Below are 17,283 nucleotides of genomic sequence, written 5' to 3'. Positions count from 1 at the left end.
CTTAGAATTGGATGGATTGAGTAACATTTTTGTCGAGGAAAATTAATTAATGATGAAGGGTGATTAATGGTGGTACAATCTTTGGATGGATCAGTCGACGGGTGATCAGTTAATGGGGTTAGTTGGGGAGATCGCTAGATTGCGTGCGTGCGTGTTGCTGGTCGTGCAGTTTGTGGTGTTGGAGAGGGGGGGGGGGGGGGGGGGGGGGGGGGGGGCGAATTTACTATTTGCCACTGTACCAAAATACCCATTGCTCTAAATTTTTATTCCTAAATACCACCGGACCTATAGAGTAGCAAATAGTAAGGGTCTATTTAGATTGTAGCCAAAATAAACCTTATCAAGTTTTAGCAAGATGGTAATATATTGTTAAAATTTTGGTAGGATTTATTATTATATTGATTAAATTTAGCAACAAACTAAACGTATATATTTTCTTTGATAACTTTAAAGAAAATAGTATGGTTGAAAATGTCATAAAAGTGATCAGGTCCTAAATTCTCCCCAGTTTGATAGAGTGGCAAATAGTAAATTCTCACGCAGTTTGTGGGGGGCATTTCACACTGGGCGCCGTACTCGTACTCATCATGGAAGAAAGAAGGTTCAAGGAGAGCGGAGAAGAGAGGAGATCGATCGAGCGAGACGACGTGGAGGTCTGGAGGCCAGTGGATGAAGCGGCACGTAATCCATGTGCCAATGTACGGTCGTGGCAGGCTAGGTAGCCGTGCTCGTGTGACGCGTGCGTGCAACGAGAAGCAACGGAAAATACGGAATGGCAGAAGAGAGTTAATTTCTTCACCGGACAATCGTTAGGAGCGCCGCGCGCTCGTGTGGCTGTGGTATTGCCGTATTGGCTTACCTGGGCAATAGTCTCTCAACATGGTGATCAATGGATGGATTGTACTCCAGCTTACTACTTAATTTAATTATGGAGTGGTTTTAATTGGTTGTTCGGGCCTGTTTCTGTCTTTCTCTTCATCTTCTACTCCTAGCTAGCAGGATCAGGATCTATCCTGTGAGTATGGTATGGAAATGTCGGAAATGATAATTACGAAAACGGTTCTTGATTGGTTAGAACTTTTTTATATTTGGTAATTCAATTATATGAAATTGATCGAAATTAGAAACATTAAATTTTATATACAACTAAATCAGAATCATTACCATCCTCATGAAAACGATACTCTGTCAAAAATTTCTTACACCATAGTAAAAAACCCACAAGAATCATTTCTTTATAGAGAAGAATACATATAGCGGCGGAGATAGCTCCCGGGTAGATTATATGGCCGCCTGAGCTCCGCCGCTATCGTTTCCATTGCCGTTAACTGTCGATGCGTATAAAATTAGTCGGTCACCAGAAAATGTTACTAGTCACCCCGAGCTTTACGACGGTGCTGGCTCTGCAGTACTGCATACATACACGTCGCATTGACAAATATATTTCAAGCCATGGGATCCTTCCTCTGTATCTTGTTCTAACTAGACCCCTTTGAGAATTTAATCCGTGTTCGGTTGTTGAAACTATAGCTGAACAGTTGATCTGATGCTGATCAGGTTTGTCGCGTTTGCAGTACATAAATGGCCGGTGCACTAGCAACCGAACATATAAGGCCGGTTACTATATCCGCACTGCTGGATTTGACCTAAACCATACTCCAACACGCGTCCATTGCATTGCATATATTGCATATATCTACTGGTGATTTGATTTGGATACTGTCGACGCCAACGGAGAGATGCATGAGCTTACTTTCATTTTGGGTTGATGGCTTGATGCATGAACCCTGCCATCAAGAACATTACTGTACACAGCAACTCGTGTCCAACTGAAGCAGAAACCGGAACAGGACATCACCGAAGCATAAGTATTATTCATCTTCTTCTACCCTTTTGTACTACTTGCCATTGCCAAATCTAGTACTAGTTTCTAATCTCCATAAGTACTCCATTGGTCTCATAAAAAACGAGCAAACTAGGTATAACATATTTTAGCACAAATAAATCTAGACATATATATCTTTAGATTTGTAATAGTAGGATGTGTTATATTCAGTACTATGTTGGTTTTTAGGTAACAGAGAAAATAGTTATTACACCATATGCCTATATACTTTCTCTGGTTGGAAAACAATGTTGTATAGGTTTTGCTTTTGAAGTTAATAATGTTGTGTTATTTCCCATGGGTTCCCAACCCATCTCCCTCGTTTTCCATGTACACACTTTTCAAACTGCTAAACGGTACACATTTTACAAAAAGTTTATATAGGAAAGTTGCTTTAAGAAATCATATTAATCCATTTTAAATTTTTTTATAGCTAATATTTAATTAATCACGTGTTAATCTATCGCTCCGTTTTCTGTGTGGAGGGGAGGGGTTCCCAATCCCTCCGTTTTTAAGACATGATATCGACCACCCAATTTTTTTACACAAATAAAAAGGATAAAATAAAAATGTTATGAACATTTTCGTCTGAAGCTTGCTATTAACACTATGCCAGCTACTCCCTCCATCTAGAAATATATGGCTTATTTTGACCGCCAAAAACAAACTTTGACTGTTAGTTTACTTTACATCATTTCGCTTAATGCTATGTATTGATTCAGTAAATTAAGATTATTTTAGTATAGCTCTATATTCAAGATTTCTTATAATTGAACATTCATAACTACAAAAATTCATGGATCTAAATTTGTGATTAGATTGATAGTATTTTAATAATGATCATTTTATTCATACTTTATAGAAAGTATAAAATTTCAAACCGTTATAAATTAATTTACAATATAATCTAGCAAAGAATATAAGATTTGGAGCTATGTCAAACAGGATATTAAGCGTATATTGTATAATATTAGGGATATTAAAACGTGATTGCAAATTTTTGGTCGTTAATGGCACTGCTCCTCCCACCCGTTCGTCCGGCTAAGCTTTTAATTAGCAGATGGTCTTATGTTTCAGACTCGCACGAATGTGTGCATCGTGCAACTCGTGATGTATCCTATCTTACTATAAAGTTATCCCCACTAACTACTTAAGCTTAACATATAAAGATGCCACATCATTATCCACTAACAAAATGCCACATCATCATCCACTAATCCACTAATTAACAAGATGCCATATCATCATCCACTAACAATCGTCACCATTTAAACATCATGCAAACATGCTATATCTTTATAGTTTTTATAATGTAAGAGCTTTTCAAATACAAACATGTTAAATTATCATCTAATATAATTCACATAATGTTTCAATGTATATTTTTATTATGTTTTATGATATCCTATATACTTATGTAGTTTATCCTTACTTAGTGCTTAAATGATTAATCTATGGTCCAAATTATATTTCTCCTTTTTCCCTCTAATTAAGTCATATTACATCAATTGTTTTTAGCCTTTAGATGATTAATCTATGGTCCAAACCATCTCTCTACTTTTCTTTTTCTATAAAGTCATACCACCTTACTTTTTACGTTTGAATCACTATTCTACATACTATTTAAATTTAAATTATCATAAACTACATTAATTTACTTAATTTGATGCTAACTAGCTATCTTACACGTTATTTTTTTATTGTTATCATACCAAATTCCCGCAGCAATGCGCGGGTTTCACCTAGTATTATATATATGCAGCAGCAAAACGGGCAAAGCCAGCTAGCTATGTTCAAATTAGCCTCAAAACAATGGATCCCTGCCTTTCACCGATCAATCCACTGGCTTCAATTCGATCGTGATGGGCTGCAAACTAGTAATTAATAATCTGGTCTATCTAATTTCTGGTTGAACTTTGGTGCAATACTGCAACTTGAGAGTTTATTGCTAGAACCATTGATTAATTCTCCCAACATGAAAGTTAATTTATAGTTTGTTGCTTGGAGAAGGATGCTCTAACCTCTGTCCTATCACTGTACTAACGGTGCTTCAAAAGCTGATCTTGACGCATCATGGTTATGTCCATGGTCGGTCTTACATTTGATTTTGACACCATGCCACACACCATGGGACATTGCAGCTGTGGCGTTAATACGAGATGTATTTACTATCCCTCCATCACAAAATACATGTATTATAAAGCTTTTCGCAGGGAGCATAGAGAAGAACAGGATTATATTTGAATGATTGTGATTACTTCAAATGAGGTAGCATGTAAAGAGAGTAAATGAGAATTATCGTGATTGGTTGAGGTAAGAAAATACAGTGAGAAAATACTATGTTCTAGAACAAAATTTAGACGATAGAAATTGTAATAGTGGGCATGTTCGGCTGCCGGGCGCGCGCACTCATTGTTCGCAGCCGCAGCCTCAGCTGTTTGCAGCCGGTATGCTGAACAGGCCCATTTTGAGTTGAAGGGAGTACTAGTTTATAAGAGCAGGTACAATAGCACACTATTAGCCAGCTATAAACATATTTAATGAGATAGAAGATGAGAGAGAAGAGCAGCAAGCTACAGATCTGTAACCAGCTGCAGCACGGACTCCAAGACGCAGTGTGTGTATGACAGATGGGACCATATATGAATAGTATAGTAAGCAACTATTGTATGAATTGGCTATTAGATTGGCTATAGCTGAATTGGAGCTAGTAGTGGGATATACTATTGAACTTGCTCTAAGGTATATCTGTAGTTTCAAGCCAACATTTTAAACTGGATAGTATAAGGCGCTACTGCCTACTAGGGCTTGTGGACGCTAATTAACATTAATAAGGGTAAAAAAATAACATTTCTTTTTTTGGAATAAATTAAAACAGGACTTGAATGCAAGAGATCAGAAACAATTGATTCAGTGCTATCCTGGAACAAGCAAGCTAGTGGTTACAGGCTGTTTTCATAACACACACACATCAACAATATTCAGCATGGAGGATTGGATGGTTTTTCTTGACGTTGATAAATGGATTTCCAGCGATGAACGCTACTATCCAGAGGTGTGATATTGACCAACCCAATACACCATCACGTGGACATGTATAGTGATGTACTCCCTCCGTCCCAATTATAAAGTATTTTGGGTGAATATGACACGTTAGTAATAGGATGTGTCGTATCCATCCAAAATACATTATAATATGGAACGGAGGGAGTATGTGCACATGTGCCTCGGGAACAAGGCTGGAACATTTGCAAGAGAAAATAAACTCCATCAATATTATCTTGGATATATATATATATATATATATATATATATATATATATATATATATATATCAGTTATTAACTTCAAAAGCTAGGATCTTTTTAGCTACTCCCTCCTTTTAAAATTACTTATCATTTTAAATTTATTCTAAATCCAAAATTTTAATCTTTGACTATCAGTTCTTGTAAGCTCATAAAACTCAACAATCACAAGAATTATATTTTTAGACTCACCACAATAAATACTTTCAAACTTACATTTTATTAAACCATACGAAATTTTGAAAATTAATGGTTAAATGTATTTATAACTTTGTAATATTTACGGAGACAGTATGTATAGTTATTACTAGTAACTGTTAACCGAATATACGGAGGTGATGTGTTGGTTACACGTAGATATCAATCAAATCCGTCGAACATTCCAAACACAGGGTTTCCAACTGTCCATCTATTTTTCGGAAACAGAAAGATGTGTACGCATATGCAGCTTTAATTGTGGAAGTGGTAGTATAGTACTGTAGTACTCAAAACACATGCTGATTAAAATATATAAATATAAATAAACTCAGACCAAGGTGTGGTTACACGGCTCGATCAGACGTTAATGACGACATGACAGAGAGCCCTGGCTGGCCGTAACTGTGTGTATCAATGGCAAACTGCACCGAAAGCGACGGAGAATTGAGCAGGCGAGTCGCCATGAAGATGCTTGCTTGGCTGATGGTCATCTCCAACATAGTAGTAGATGTTTAATGATGTGCTTATCAAAAGTATTTTTCTTAATGTGTTTCTCACAATATTTAATAATCTTGCCATCTACTAGGAGAAGAGGATGCTTACCGATGTTTAGTAGAAGAGGATCTTTAACAAATGTTTATGCATAAATCTTAATCTAAACGCCAAGAAGGAGATGAGGACTGTACACATACTTAGCTTGAAGGCTTCTCTACATATTCACCTTTTCATTTAACATCCTTTGAAATTAGTCTCTTTATGGCTTGTTATCATTTAAGACTATTTTTTGTCAATGAACTAACTAGCCGAGCTAATCCGAGTCGAGCAAGTGCAACTTACTTTCCTTCAAAGTTATATATTTTTTACTTCCTCTATTTTAAACTATAACAGCCAAATACTCAAATACTAGATGGGACACAACCTCACGGTTACACGCGGGGACACACCACGTCATTGTAAGGGTGGTTTGCAGTTGGCGGATGCCGTGCCGGAATGAAAACTTTGATGTGGTTCAAGTTCCAGTCTCATATATTTTAGTGCTTCGCGTCAGGAGCTCACGGAGAACGGGAGATAGATCCTCCAATGTTTTTCGTGGCCTTCCCTCTCACCTCTGAGAGTCTCAGGTCAGACGATGTTCCTTTTCTCGTTTTAGTGCTACACTGTAGCTTGTAAGTGTGCTGGCAATAATTCAGTTGTCTCTTCTTTGATGTCGTTGTAAGAAACGTTGGCATCAATGCTTTAAAATGAGCCTTCTAATCTGTCCTTGTTTTGATCACCTGAAAACTCAGTATCTCTTGTGGGAATCATATCAGTATGCTGATATAAATTCGCTACTGTTTGTTCCACAGAAGATGTTTTTATTGTCCGGTCAACAAGCACATTCGAGAAAACGGCATAAAACTGTCCTTTTAGCAGTTCATTCAGTTGGAGAAAACAAGTAATCATCTCAACCATTTGATTTAGATAGGTGAAAGTTATAAAAATAAATAAATCTAAATACACTCGTAACATGACACATCGGCGCTACTAAGAATTTAGTAAGAAAAAGTTATTACGTATAGCCTTTTCCGGGAAAAAACAAAGTAAACTAGAGCCCATCACGGAACCAATCTTACAAGATCGAAATGAATGAATCTACCATTGTATTGCAAGGTACAGTAAATACTTGTACACAGCTGCATCTGATGGAAAGGAAAAAAGAGCTAGGTGCCTGTACAATAGCCTACTCTGCAAAATGAAACATTTCTATCATTCAGCACACTTCCATCTATCATGAGAGCTTAGCCGCAAAGTCATCACTCAGTACTGTGGCTTCGTAGTTAAGTAGCTTGTGCAGAGGGAGAAAATAGGGAGCCACAGATGCCAGCGCAATACAGAACAGAGATCCAATTCCAACCCACCACGCAAAATGTGGGATCCCAAGCATAAGTTCGTCGCAAACTGCACAAAAGAAATAATTACAAACAAAACACCGCTCTGATCAAAGGTGTTATTTCAATGCTTGAACCGGATGAAAGGTTAAGGAGCATAGGCGATAATATCCAGAAGCAAGGAAGGGCAGCAAAACTACCTAATCAGACATATTTCTTAGAGTATATAGTTTCCAAAGTAAATTATACATAAAATGTGAAGTAATTAATTTATCAACAGAAATCAATGGTCATGCAGTTAACTGGCCAACCAGAGACTAAAGTTTTACAGATTGATATTAATCTCATGACCTTGGATGGGCGAGAATAACATTTTCAGTTTCGGCATTAGACACTGAAAGTTCAGTAGAAACCTACAAGCAAGGTCTTGGTGTACGACCAGAAGATGTTCTAGATATTTCTGATTGACTAGGTGCTTTGTCAAAGCATAAACACAAATCCTTGAAGCAGAATCAAATCAAAGTAATATTTAAAAGCTTTAGGTCAGTCAGATAGAAATAACACAAAATGACTGTAAAACAAAAGTAGATGCAATCCAAATACTAAAGGACAAGTAACTAAAAAAGCATCAATGATAAATAAGTATTTTATCTTAGATCAAGCTTTCTCAAGGTTCCTTCTCAACCGTAGTTATGGATTTCAAATCCACAAAAAAAATGCTCTACAGTAGACAAAATACCATTCTCCAACTGAAGTTCAGGCATCTTTGTCACAAGATGAAAAAAAAGGGGTACAAATGCTTATCAATGAGGCAGAAATTTGGATAACTACATATGCAATTAGGACGTGACAAGAGTTATAGATCAGGTAATATGTCTAAACTCCAAACCATAATCACAACATTGGACTCTAGTCCCAACTCCAAGGAATGACTCTAACGAATTTCTTATAATTGCTGAACATAAGAACAAGTTGGTTCTTACTTCCCCCTTTCTTAAATGACAGTAGCTATTAGCAGAAAAGCAACAAACTAACTAGAAAAGCCAAAATTCCACACACCAATTTCATTAAAAAAGTGTACACTAGCATCAAATAAGTCTATGCAAACAGCATAAGGACACAGAGGTTTCATGTCAAAATTCAAAAGGTGAAAACTAAAAACAAAACTAAGGAGCTGAAGGCAACTGCTAGGTTAGTGAATGAAGCCTTGCCTTTGGTTAGCCATGGCTACTACAAGTGCCTTAATTTCTTTCATTTATATATCCTGGCTGCATATCATCTACTTTCTCCACACCAATGAGATATTTGGCTATTGTGAAGTTTGCAAAATTATTGTAAAAAGAAGGTGAAATTACAACTGTTGCATCAAGCCTATTAGAATTGATCATTTGATCTTCACACCCTCAGGCTATCCTCTACTTCCTAGACGAACAGGGAAGTGACAAAAATTGAGCACTACATCAAAGGTTGAAATGCATGAGGTTGCTTAAGCCTCTATTCAAAATTCATCCTATGGGATCACGATATTCACAGGACTAACCAACTCTGAGAATATACACCTAATGCTACCATAACCCAACAACAAAAGTACTTCATTAGAGTTCCTAAAATTTCTGTCTTGCTTCGATCGATCTGATTTCATTATCATTGAAGGAAAAAACATAACATAAAGAACCATACTATCATACCAATGTTGAACATCGCAAGCTCTCTCTCCGGCACATTTGGCTTTGCAACTACCCCTTCAGGCTCCACCGTGACAAGAACATAAACCTAAAATCAATATCACACAGCCACTATAAATTATGTATGCCAGTCCAATTCTGCGGGCAAGCAACAAATATAGCTGAAGAATTATGAACACATACTGGCCTGCTGCTCTGAGCCTTGAAAATTATCTTCTCCGTGTTGAGCAACCTCCTGTTCATGCTCCCCAAATCCTCCACAGAGTGAGGATCGTCCACAAGCCGGATCGAGAAGCTCGACGGTATCTAAAAGCACAAAAATGCCTTCAAGAACAAGAAGAAGCATCAATGGTGAAACAAGGAGGCCTCATTTCCCTAGTTTTCTGAACCAATGGGGGTCAGTCAGTTCGTACGGAGGCCGGGTAGGAGATCTTGACTTCGTACCACGCGGACGGCCGCGTCCCGTCGAGCCTGTACAGCCGGCTTCCGTGGCGCAGCGGCATCGTCTCACCCATCAGCTCCTCGCCGACGGTGAGGACCCTCCCCTCCTCCAAGCTGCAGGGCAAAACACACACACACGGGGAGGTTGAGAAACAGCACGGTGAGGCAGCGTGGATCGTGGCAGAGGAAGGGGACCGACCTGCTTGCTGAAGAGAGCAGCAGCCTGGAGAGCAGGAGGAGCAGGAGGCAGCGGCGTCGGCGGCATGGTGAGGGGAGGAGATGCGGCGGCGGCGGCGGCGGCATGGCCGCGGGATCTCCTGGTCGCCGGCGTCGTCGATGCGTCGAGGCGGCCGGGAGGCGAAGGGCTCTACTGCCTTTGGATAGTTCGTGGGCTATTCGTGGGCTGGTACGGACAGATTATTTTACTTGGGCCTTATTTGGATAGGCTGAGATCATGGCCCATAGCATATGGATGGGCTGGGTTATGGCGCCTTTCGTGGATCTGCAATTCGGCCTTTTCTGGGCTTAGGGTGCTAACGTAAACTTTTTTCTCTCTCTTTTCATTTGTCCCATCTCATCTGGACACTCCATTTTCACCCACGGACTTTACTTGTAAATTAGTTTTTCGTTGATGAAAATTCTTCTATCAGGCAAGTTTTGATGTGGCTGCATTTTTTATGGTTCTTTGTCGAATTGAATGCTATAAGACGACAATCAATTCTGAGCATTTGATTAAAAATATGGATGTATAAGATTTGTCCACGGTATAAAAGTAAAAATTTTACTTTCATATTGCAGTAATATTTTTACTCTTGGTGACGTGGGGAAATCTCAAACGTTTATTTTTATCTAACAGTAGTTTTCAATTTTTTATTACAAACGTGGTTTATAGTACGTAATTTTCCATGCCTATTATTCTTCGTCGCGTTACAGTATCATGTTACGAACTTTATTCCACGCTCTCTCTTGTGTGTAATGGTGACAAGCAGCGCTAGTTTTGGCGGCAGTTTGCTGTCTTTAGAAGGCTAAAGTTGCCACTAATTATTCAGACATGAACCGAACGAAGCTCGGCACACAAGAAGTGGAGTGGAGAAGATTCGGCAGGGAGATGGGCTTCACGCGCGGCGAAAAAGAGATCGAGATCGCCTTTACTGCGGTTGCAATAGGGTGCAGCTGGTGCTCTCCCCGTTGGCCACCATATGCCACTCGCTTTCAGCGTATCGAATGCCCATCACCGTCACCATCTCGCTCCCCACAAAATTGAGAGACCGACCATGGCCAGATGAGAGAAGACCAATGCTGTCTACGAACGAGTCAAGATGACAAGAAAACAAGAAACGTACTAGTAGCACACAGTTGTCCCGTTCGATTCTCCAACGAGGAGGAATATCAAGTGCGCACCAAAAGGAGACAAATAATTAGCACATAATTAATTAAATTTTAATTATAAAAAAAATAAAATAAATTTATTTAATTTCTATAGCAATTTTTATTGTAAAAAGTTTTTGCATGAAAATCGTGCTAACCAAATGCAAGGAAAAATCTGTATCACTGGCGTTTTTTACGGAGCTCAAAGGCGAACTTGCAGGAGACAAATGCTGTCTACTACGAACCAGTCAAGATGACAAGGAACAAGTGGCGCAAACTGTCATTGTTTCACAACCATGGGAAAAAGGGATAATCTGGGTTGCTACTCTGTATTAGTATTACTGGCATTTTGACAGTAGTACTAGCTCAAAAGGTGAATTTGCAGATGGATCTTGCGGTTTGGAAACAGAATCGCTGTAGCTTTTGCTTCTATTCTTTGGCATCGTCTGGGAGCCTGAACTCGATGGACCCCCCCCCCCCCCCCCCCCCCCCCCCCCAAACAAAGAAATCGTGATGAACTCCACGGAACCGAACCCAAGCTGTTCCGGGCCGATCTGCCCGTCGGCACATTACGAGCTCTGGACCAGTTGAAGTCCACTGGACCACTGCCAGCGTCCTCTCTGCTCCTCTGGCAGGCCATTTTAAGATTTGTCACTAGTAAACAACTGTGCTAAGGCTGTTTTCAGGGAAACTCCAGCTCGCTATACCAAAGACGGAATGCGTGATTAATTAAGTTTATTCCTTTTTAAAAAATAGAAGCAACTCGTATATAAAAGTTATAAAAAATATACTATTTAGTAGCTTGAAAAGTGTGTACGTGAAAAACTAGAGAGATGAGTTGGAAGCTCTAACACACGAAAACAACCGAAGTTCCCTCAATTCTTTTCTTTTGACTTGATTTTTCTTACTCCAGTTGGGAGCAAGCACAAACTCGAACAAAACAATGCAAAATACGGTCAGCCACCCAGGTTAGTGAACATTCCTTCCTCTTCACATGCATCTTGGATTAGTGATAATTTAGTGATAGTTTTTTAATTAGTTTTATTCTAAACCGCAGCATCAGGTGTTGCTAGGTCAACAGAGCGCCCCCACCCGCACGGAATCCCGCCCACATCGAAACAGCGGTCACGGCCGCCACGCGCCACTTTTCTCCACGTGTGCTCCCGTCCACACGTCATCCTTCGTGCACGCGGTCCATGCACCAGCCACCATTCCCTTCGCCCCGAAGGAAGCGTAGCGCATACACCGCGTCCACGCGACCCTACCCACGTCGCCCCCCACAATTCCTCCCCTAAATATTTTATTATACTCTTTTCGAATCTCAATTAAACTAACCGAAAATTTGAGTGAATTTTTAACGAAACCGTCATTAATAAACTAACACGTCCTTCCCCTTCGCTGTGTGTTGGGTTCGGTTCGCTTGGCCGCCTCCGCCTCCGCCTCCGCCGCCGCCTCGCCCCCTCCTCGCGCGCGGCGGAAGCCGGCGGCCATCCACCACACGGCTCCGGCTGCGGCTGCGCCCGACCATCCTCCTCCTCGTACTCTAGGGTTAGGGTTTCCAGCGCCGGGCCGGAGGGGACCGTCCGTCGAGGTTTGCGGAGGCGGGCGCGCGTCGAAATGCGGAGGCCACCGGCTGCCGGCGCGACGTGCCGGCGTTTCGCGATCCGGGGGTTCGTGGCGGTGTTCCTCGTGTACGTGCTCGCGGCGCTCGCGCTCGAGTCGCCGCTGCTGGTGGTGCCCACGCCCGTGCCGGGAGCCGGGGCGGCCACCGCGGCGTCGCGGCCGCTTCACCTCGATGGCTCGGGCGAGCGCGGGCGCGGCAGCGCGCCGGCCCGGCCGTTGAAGCGTCCCCACCGGGAGACGCTCTCGGCGGCGGGGAGGTCGTCGAGGCGGCTGCCCGGGATCGTCTCCGGGCTCGACCTCCGCCGCCTCAACGCGACCCGCTCCGGCTCGCTCCGCAAGGTCGCCGCGGAGGCCGCTGCGGCCGGGGCTCGCGTCTTCTCCGAGCTGCAAACCCTCGCGGGCACCGTGACTGAGCTGGATGCGACCGGGGAGGAGGAGAGGAGCAGGTGCCCTCACTCGATCGTCCTCACCGGCGACGAGTTCCGGGTGAAGGGGCGGACCGTGGAGCTGCCGTGCGGGCTGACGCTCGGGTCGTACATCACGGTGGCCGCCACGCCGCGCGCGGCGCATGCCGACCGAGATCCTAAAATCACGCTGGTGCGGGAGGGGGACGAGCCGATCATGGTGTCGCAGTTCATGATGGAGTTGCAGGGGCTCAAGACGGTGGACGGTGAGGACCCGCCAAGAATCCTCCACTTCAATCCTCGCCTCCGCGGCGACTGGAGTGGCAAGCCTGTGATCGAGCAGAACACATGTTACCGAATGCAGTGGGGAACTTCTCTCCGCTGCGAGGGCTGGAGGTCCCGTGCTGATGAGGAGACCGGTATGCACCACCTTGCCATCAGATGAAACACGATGAACTTATACAATGTTTTGTCCAAACATTAGATTTAGTTTGCAATGCCTGAAGATTAATGATTTTGTTTACAATGTTGTACAGTGGATGGGATGGTGAAGTGTGAGAAATGGATTCGAGATGACGAGGAGAGGTCAGAACAATCAAAGACGTCATGGTGGCTCAACCGCCTCATTGGCCGAACAAAGAAGGTCTCTGTTGATTGGCCATACCCGTTTGTGGAGGACCGCATGTTCGTTCTTACTCTTACCGCGGGGTTGGAGGGTTACCACGTGAACGTTGATGGACGACACGCCACATCATTTCCGTACCGCACTGTAAGTGGATGTTCCACATTCATCAGAGATAAGTGCAATATTGATAGTGTTGTATTGCTGTGTAAGTGGGCAATCATGTTTAGCTTTTGTCTTTGGTTGTTGTGATGGCAGGGATTTGTGCTTGAAGATGCCACTGGCTTATCATTGAATGGGGATCTTGATGTGCAATCGGTGTTTGCAGGGACTTTGCCCACTGCACACCCTAGCTTTTCACCTCAGAAACACCTAGAGATGTTGCCTATTTGGCAGGCCCCTCCCCTTCCAGACGAACCAATTGAGATTTTCATTGGCATCCTGTCAGCAGGCAACCATTTTGCTGAACGTATGGCTGTGAGGAAGACATGGATGTCTGCTGCCCAGAAGTCCTCGAATGTCGTGGCCCGTTTTTTTGTTGCCCTGGTAAAATCTTGAAGATCAAATTTGATGGCCTGTATGTCCAAGTTGCATGCTTATGTTTGTGGACTTGAGCTGATGAATTATCTTTTCTGCAGAACGGCAGAAAAGAAGTCAATGCAGAATTGAAGAAAGAGGCAGAGTTTTTTGGGGACATTGTTATTGTGCCATTCATGGACAGCTATGACTTAGTTGTTCTAAAGACTGTGGCAATATGTGAATATGGGGTATGTCTAAGATTGGTACATATTTTCGAACTTGCTACTTTCAAGCTGCTCTATTAACATCTAATGAACTGTTTGTCAGGTGCGTGTTGTTTCCGCTCGATATATAATGAAGTGTGATGACGATAATTTTGTTAGACTTGAATCAGTGAAGGATGAACTTAAGAAAATACCAAGAGGTAAAAGTCTCTATGTGGGAAACATGAATTATCACCACAAGCCATTGCGCACTGGGAAGTGGGCTGTCACTTATGAGGTAAGCATGTTTTTATTTTACAATGACCTTATATGTCTTATCATTGATTGAAGTGCTGTAGAGAACATTTCAATAAAAGTTATTTGGCCTGCCTGACGCGGTTTTTGCTGATTCATTGAAATCTTAACAGAAGAATATAGTATTCATGGCAATATGGCATGCTAATGTACTTTACTCAATCTTTCACCCTTTTGAGGCATCTAACAAATAATCACTTACTGTAAACCATACAGCGAAACTTAGCATAACAATGGTATAGAACTTATGTTGCTGATACCCATTGCTGACTGTAGTTGCATTAACTTGTAGCCATATGCACAAGCTTATTGATCCTTCTCTGAGAAAACAGCAATGCTGTCAACCGTTCATTCTTTATGCTGCTATTTTCAAATTTTTCTGTCGTTTTGTCTAACTGTTTATGTAGATGCTTAGTATTTTTGGTATAATAATGATTATAACTTTGAATCCTTTTTGATGAATCAATTATCAGGGCCTACAATTTGTGAAGCTGTTTCAATACATTGTTGTAGTTAAAATTAAGAACTATTTTCTACATGTTGACTAAATTTTCCGCCATTTTAACTAGATCTTGTTAACTAGGTGCATGTGTTCCATCTTTGAAAAATATATTTGGAAGTTGGATCTAACATGATATTTTTTGTAACTGGGCATTCAACATATTAGTGGTGCAGTCTTTGGTTATGGCTGGTATTGTTCTGGGCCAGTTAACTTTGTTTCTCTATAGTGTCAATCTACGGAAAAAAATGTACACTTAATCTCACTGTTCTTTTCTAGTGCCAAGGACCACTTATGAATAGTAGCCTTTGTCATATAGCCTTTTTAGTTTAAAATCATCTGAATTTGTTTAAAATTCAAAGCCTAGGAAAGTTCTGTACCAACTTTGTACATGTACAATGTATTTCTAGGTGGTAATCTACATTCCTTGCATCCTTGGGCTTACACAGTTATGTATGAACCTACATAGGAGAATGGAGATAATTGACGTCCTACAAATTGTGAGAATGGAAATAATTGACGTCCTACAAATTCTGTGTCCTTTTGTACTCTATCCAATTTCGTTTTCTCTTTTGCTGCTTCACCTATACCAACATAGGTTTGGGTGCCTAAAGTCTGCCATGAATTCATTGCACTTATCTTTTTAATTTACAGGAGTGGCCAGAAGAGGATTACCCAACATATGCAAATGGTCCTGGCTACGTTATATCTTCTGATATTGCTGCTTCCATTGTGTCAGAATTTACAGCTCATAAATTAAGGGTAAGCTCAGAAGATTTGCTTCTGGTTGTTTTTTGTGGTGCTAAAAGCGACACATAGGGGTAACTTGGATTCAACAATGGGATATTCATCATATAATATTCTATTGAATTCCTTGTACATAACACATAAGCAAACTACTGTGGATTTTGATGTCATGTTTCGGAATAATCTGAGCGTAGGTTGAGAAGAAAACAACCTGGACATACTAATGAAGTAATGATGGCAGATGTCTAATTCACTCAATTCACATTTGCTTGTTTTGCAGCTCTTCAAGATGGAAGATGTGAGCATGGGCATGTGGGTTGAGCGGTTCAATAACACCAGACATGTTCAATATGTTCACAGTATCAAGTTCTGCCAATTTGGATGCATAGATGATTACTACACTGCACATTACCAGTCACCGAGGCAAATGCTATGTTTGTGGGATAAGCTGCAGTCTGGGAAAGCACAATGTTGCAATATGAGATAGTGACAATGAAACTGGCAGCATCGATCCCCTTCGATTGTGTTAGTGGTCATTCTTCTTTGCTACATGATGATCCTGAGCCCAAGATCGAAGGACTGTTTTGCGATGATAAATTAAGTCCTCAGATGACTAACAAATGGCCATAGTTTCTTGCTTTTCATGTAGAGATGACCGTCGAAACTTTCAGCTAGAAACCAACTCAGGGAATGAATACGAAGTTCAGTGGGCACTAATAGAACTGCTCAAGGACTTCATCTGTACATGTGAAGGGTAGAAAGCTTAGTTGAAATTATTGCTACTCTTGATATGCCTGATTGTGGTTGAAAGTCATGAACAACCCATCAGGTACGTAGAACATCTTGGCGTTTTACTCAATTTGTCGCAGAATTTTTGATTTGACATGGTCATAAGTTATGACATGTATTTAGTTCTGGCTGCAAACATCTTGCATGAGTTCATGGAGTATCAGATTTTTCTTTTCCTTCTTGTTTTTAGATTCAGGTTGTATCGCTGCAGCTCGAGTGTTCATACGTATTAATTTGAAATGTACGTACATATAATATTTTTGTCGAGAAATACAGTATAAATACATGTGCGCCACCCCTATATACGCATACAAGTATCATGTTTCCTTGAATGTTGTGGATAAATATACTCCAGTTGCTAGATTAGTATAGAGTATTGGTGTTGTGTAAAGTTGTAACAACAGATTCAATAATTAATACAACCATTTTAGTTTCAAATTTAAATTAATCCATATTGTTTTATATTTTAACTGAAGATGATCGAATCTTTCAATTGAAGGTAATTGTTTGTTACCGAATTAACTGACTGAATTTTAATTTGGTTTGAGATGATGGAAAGTAAAAAAGCTCTAGGAAAACAGACCAAACTACTCTATCTGTCCTATAAAATACGAAGCTAGTACCATATGTACCATATGTGACACATTCTAGTACTAATCAGATTCGTACTACTAAAAACTCATATTTGATACTTGGTTGGTTTTATGGGAGGAAGAGGGTACTAAAACTCAGGTTCGACGTTCGATACTTGGTTGGTTTTATGGGAGCTTGGTTGGTTTTATGGGAGGGAGAGGGTAGGATCGAGTCAGAAA

The 17,283-nt window shown here is 41.1% G+C and overlaps 2 protein-coding genes across 3 annotated transcripts; one reads left to right on the top strand and one right to left on the bottom strand.

The window, feature by feature from the left end:
* Positions 1-7,011: 7,011 nt before the first annotated feature.
* LOC127767096 (uncharacterized) lies at positions 7,012-9,853 on the bottom strand. Its single transcript, XM_052292319.1, has 5 exons — positions 9,582-9,853; positions 9,355-9,496; positions 9,125-9,247; positions 8,945-9,029; positions 7,012-7,326 (listed from the first exon to the last, which is right to left on the bottom strand). The coding sequence occupies exons 1-5, from the start codon at positions 9,683-9,685 to the stop codon at positions 7,157-7,159; spliced, it is 624 nt and encodes a 207-aa protein (XP_052148279.1). The 5' UTR covers positions 9,686-9,853; the 3' UTR covers positions 7,012-7,156.
* A 2,287-nt stretch (positions 9,854-12,140) lies between these two features.
* LOC127767095 (hydroxyproline O-galactosyltransferase GALT6-like) lies at positions 12,141-17,088 on the top strand. Of its 2 annotated transcripts, XM_052292317.1 has the most exons (7): positions 12,143-13,196; positions 13,314-13,546; positions 13,658-13,945; positions 14,038-14,166; positions 14,246-14,419; positions 15,590-15,697; positions 15,963-17,088. In XM_052292317.1, exons 1-7 carry the CDS (start codon positions 12,368-12,370, stop codon positions 16,167-16,169), a joined length of 1,968 nt encoding a protein of 655 aa, XP_052148277.1. In that variant the 5' UTR covers positions 12,143-12,367; the 3' UTR covers positions 16,170-17,088. The 2 variants fall into 2 exon arrangements, with proteins under 2 accessions (XP_052148278.1, XP_052148277.1); XM_052292318.1 differs by lacking the exons at positions 15,590-15,697; positions 15,963-17,088 and adding an exon at positions 15,346-15,583 and having other exon boundaries at positions 12,141-13,196.
* Positions 17,089-17,283: the final 195 nt, after the last annotated feature.

This window comes from Oryza glaberrima, chromosome 3, assembly GCF_000147395.1.
Source record: "Oryza glaberrima chromosome 3, OglaRS2, whole genome shotgun sequence".
NCBI lineage: Eukaryota > Viridiplantae > Streptophyta > Magnoliopsida > Poales > Poaceae > Oryza > Oryza glaberrima.
Note: the sequence above shows the minus strand (reverse complement) of the source record. Positions and strands in the feature narration are given on the sequence as shown.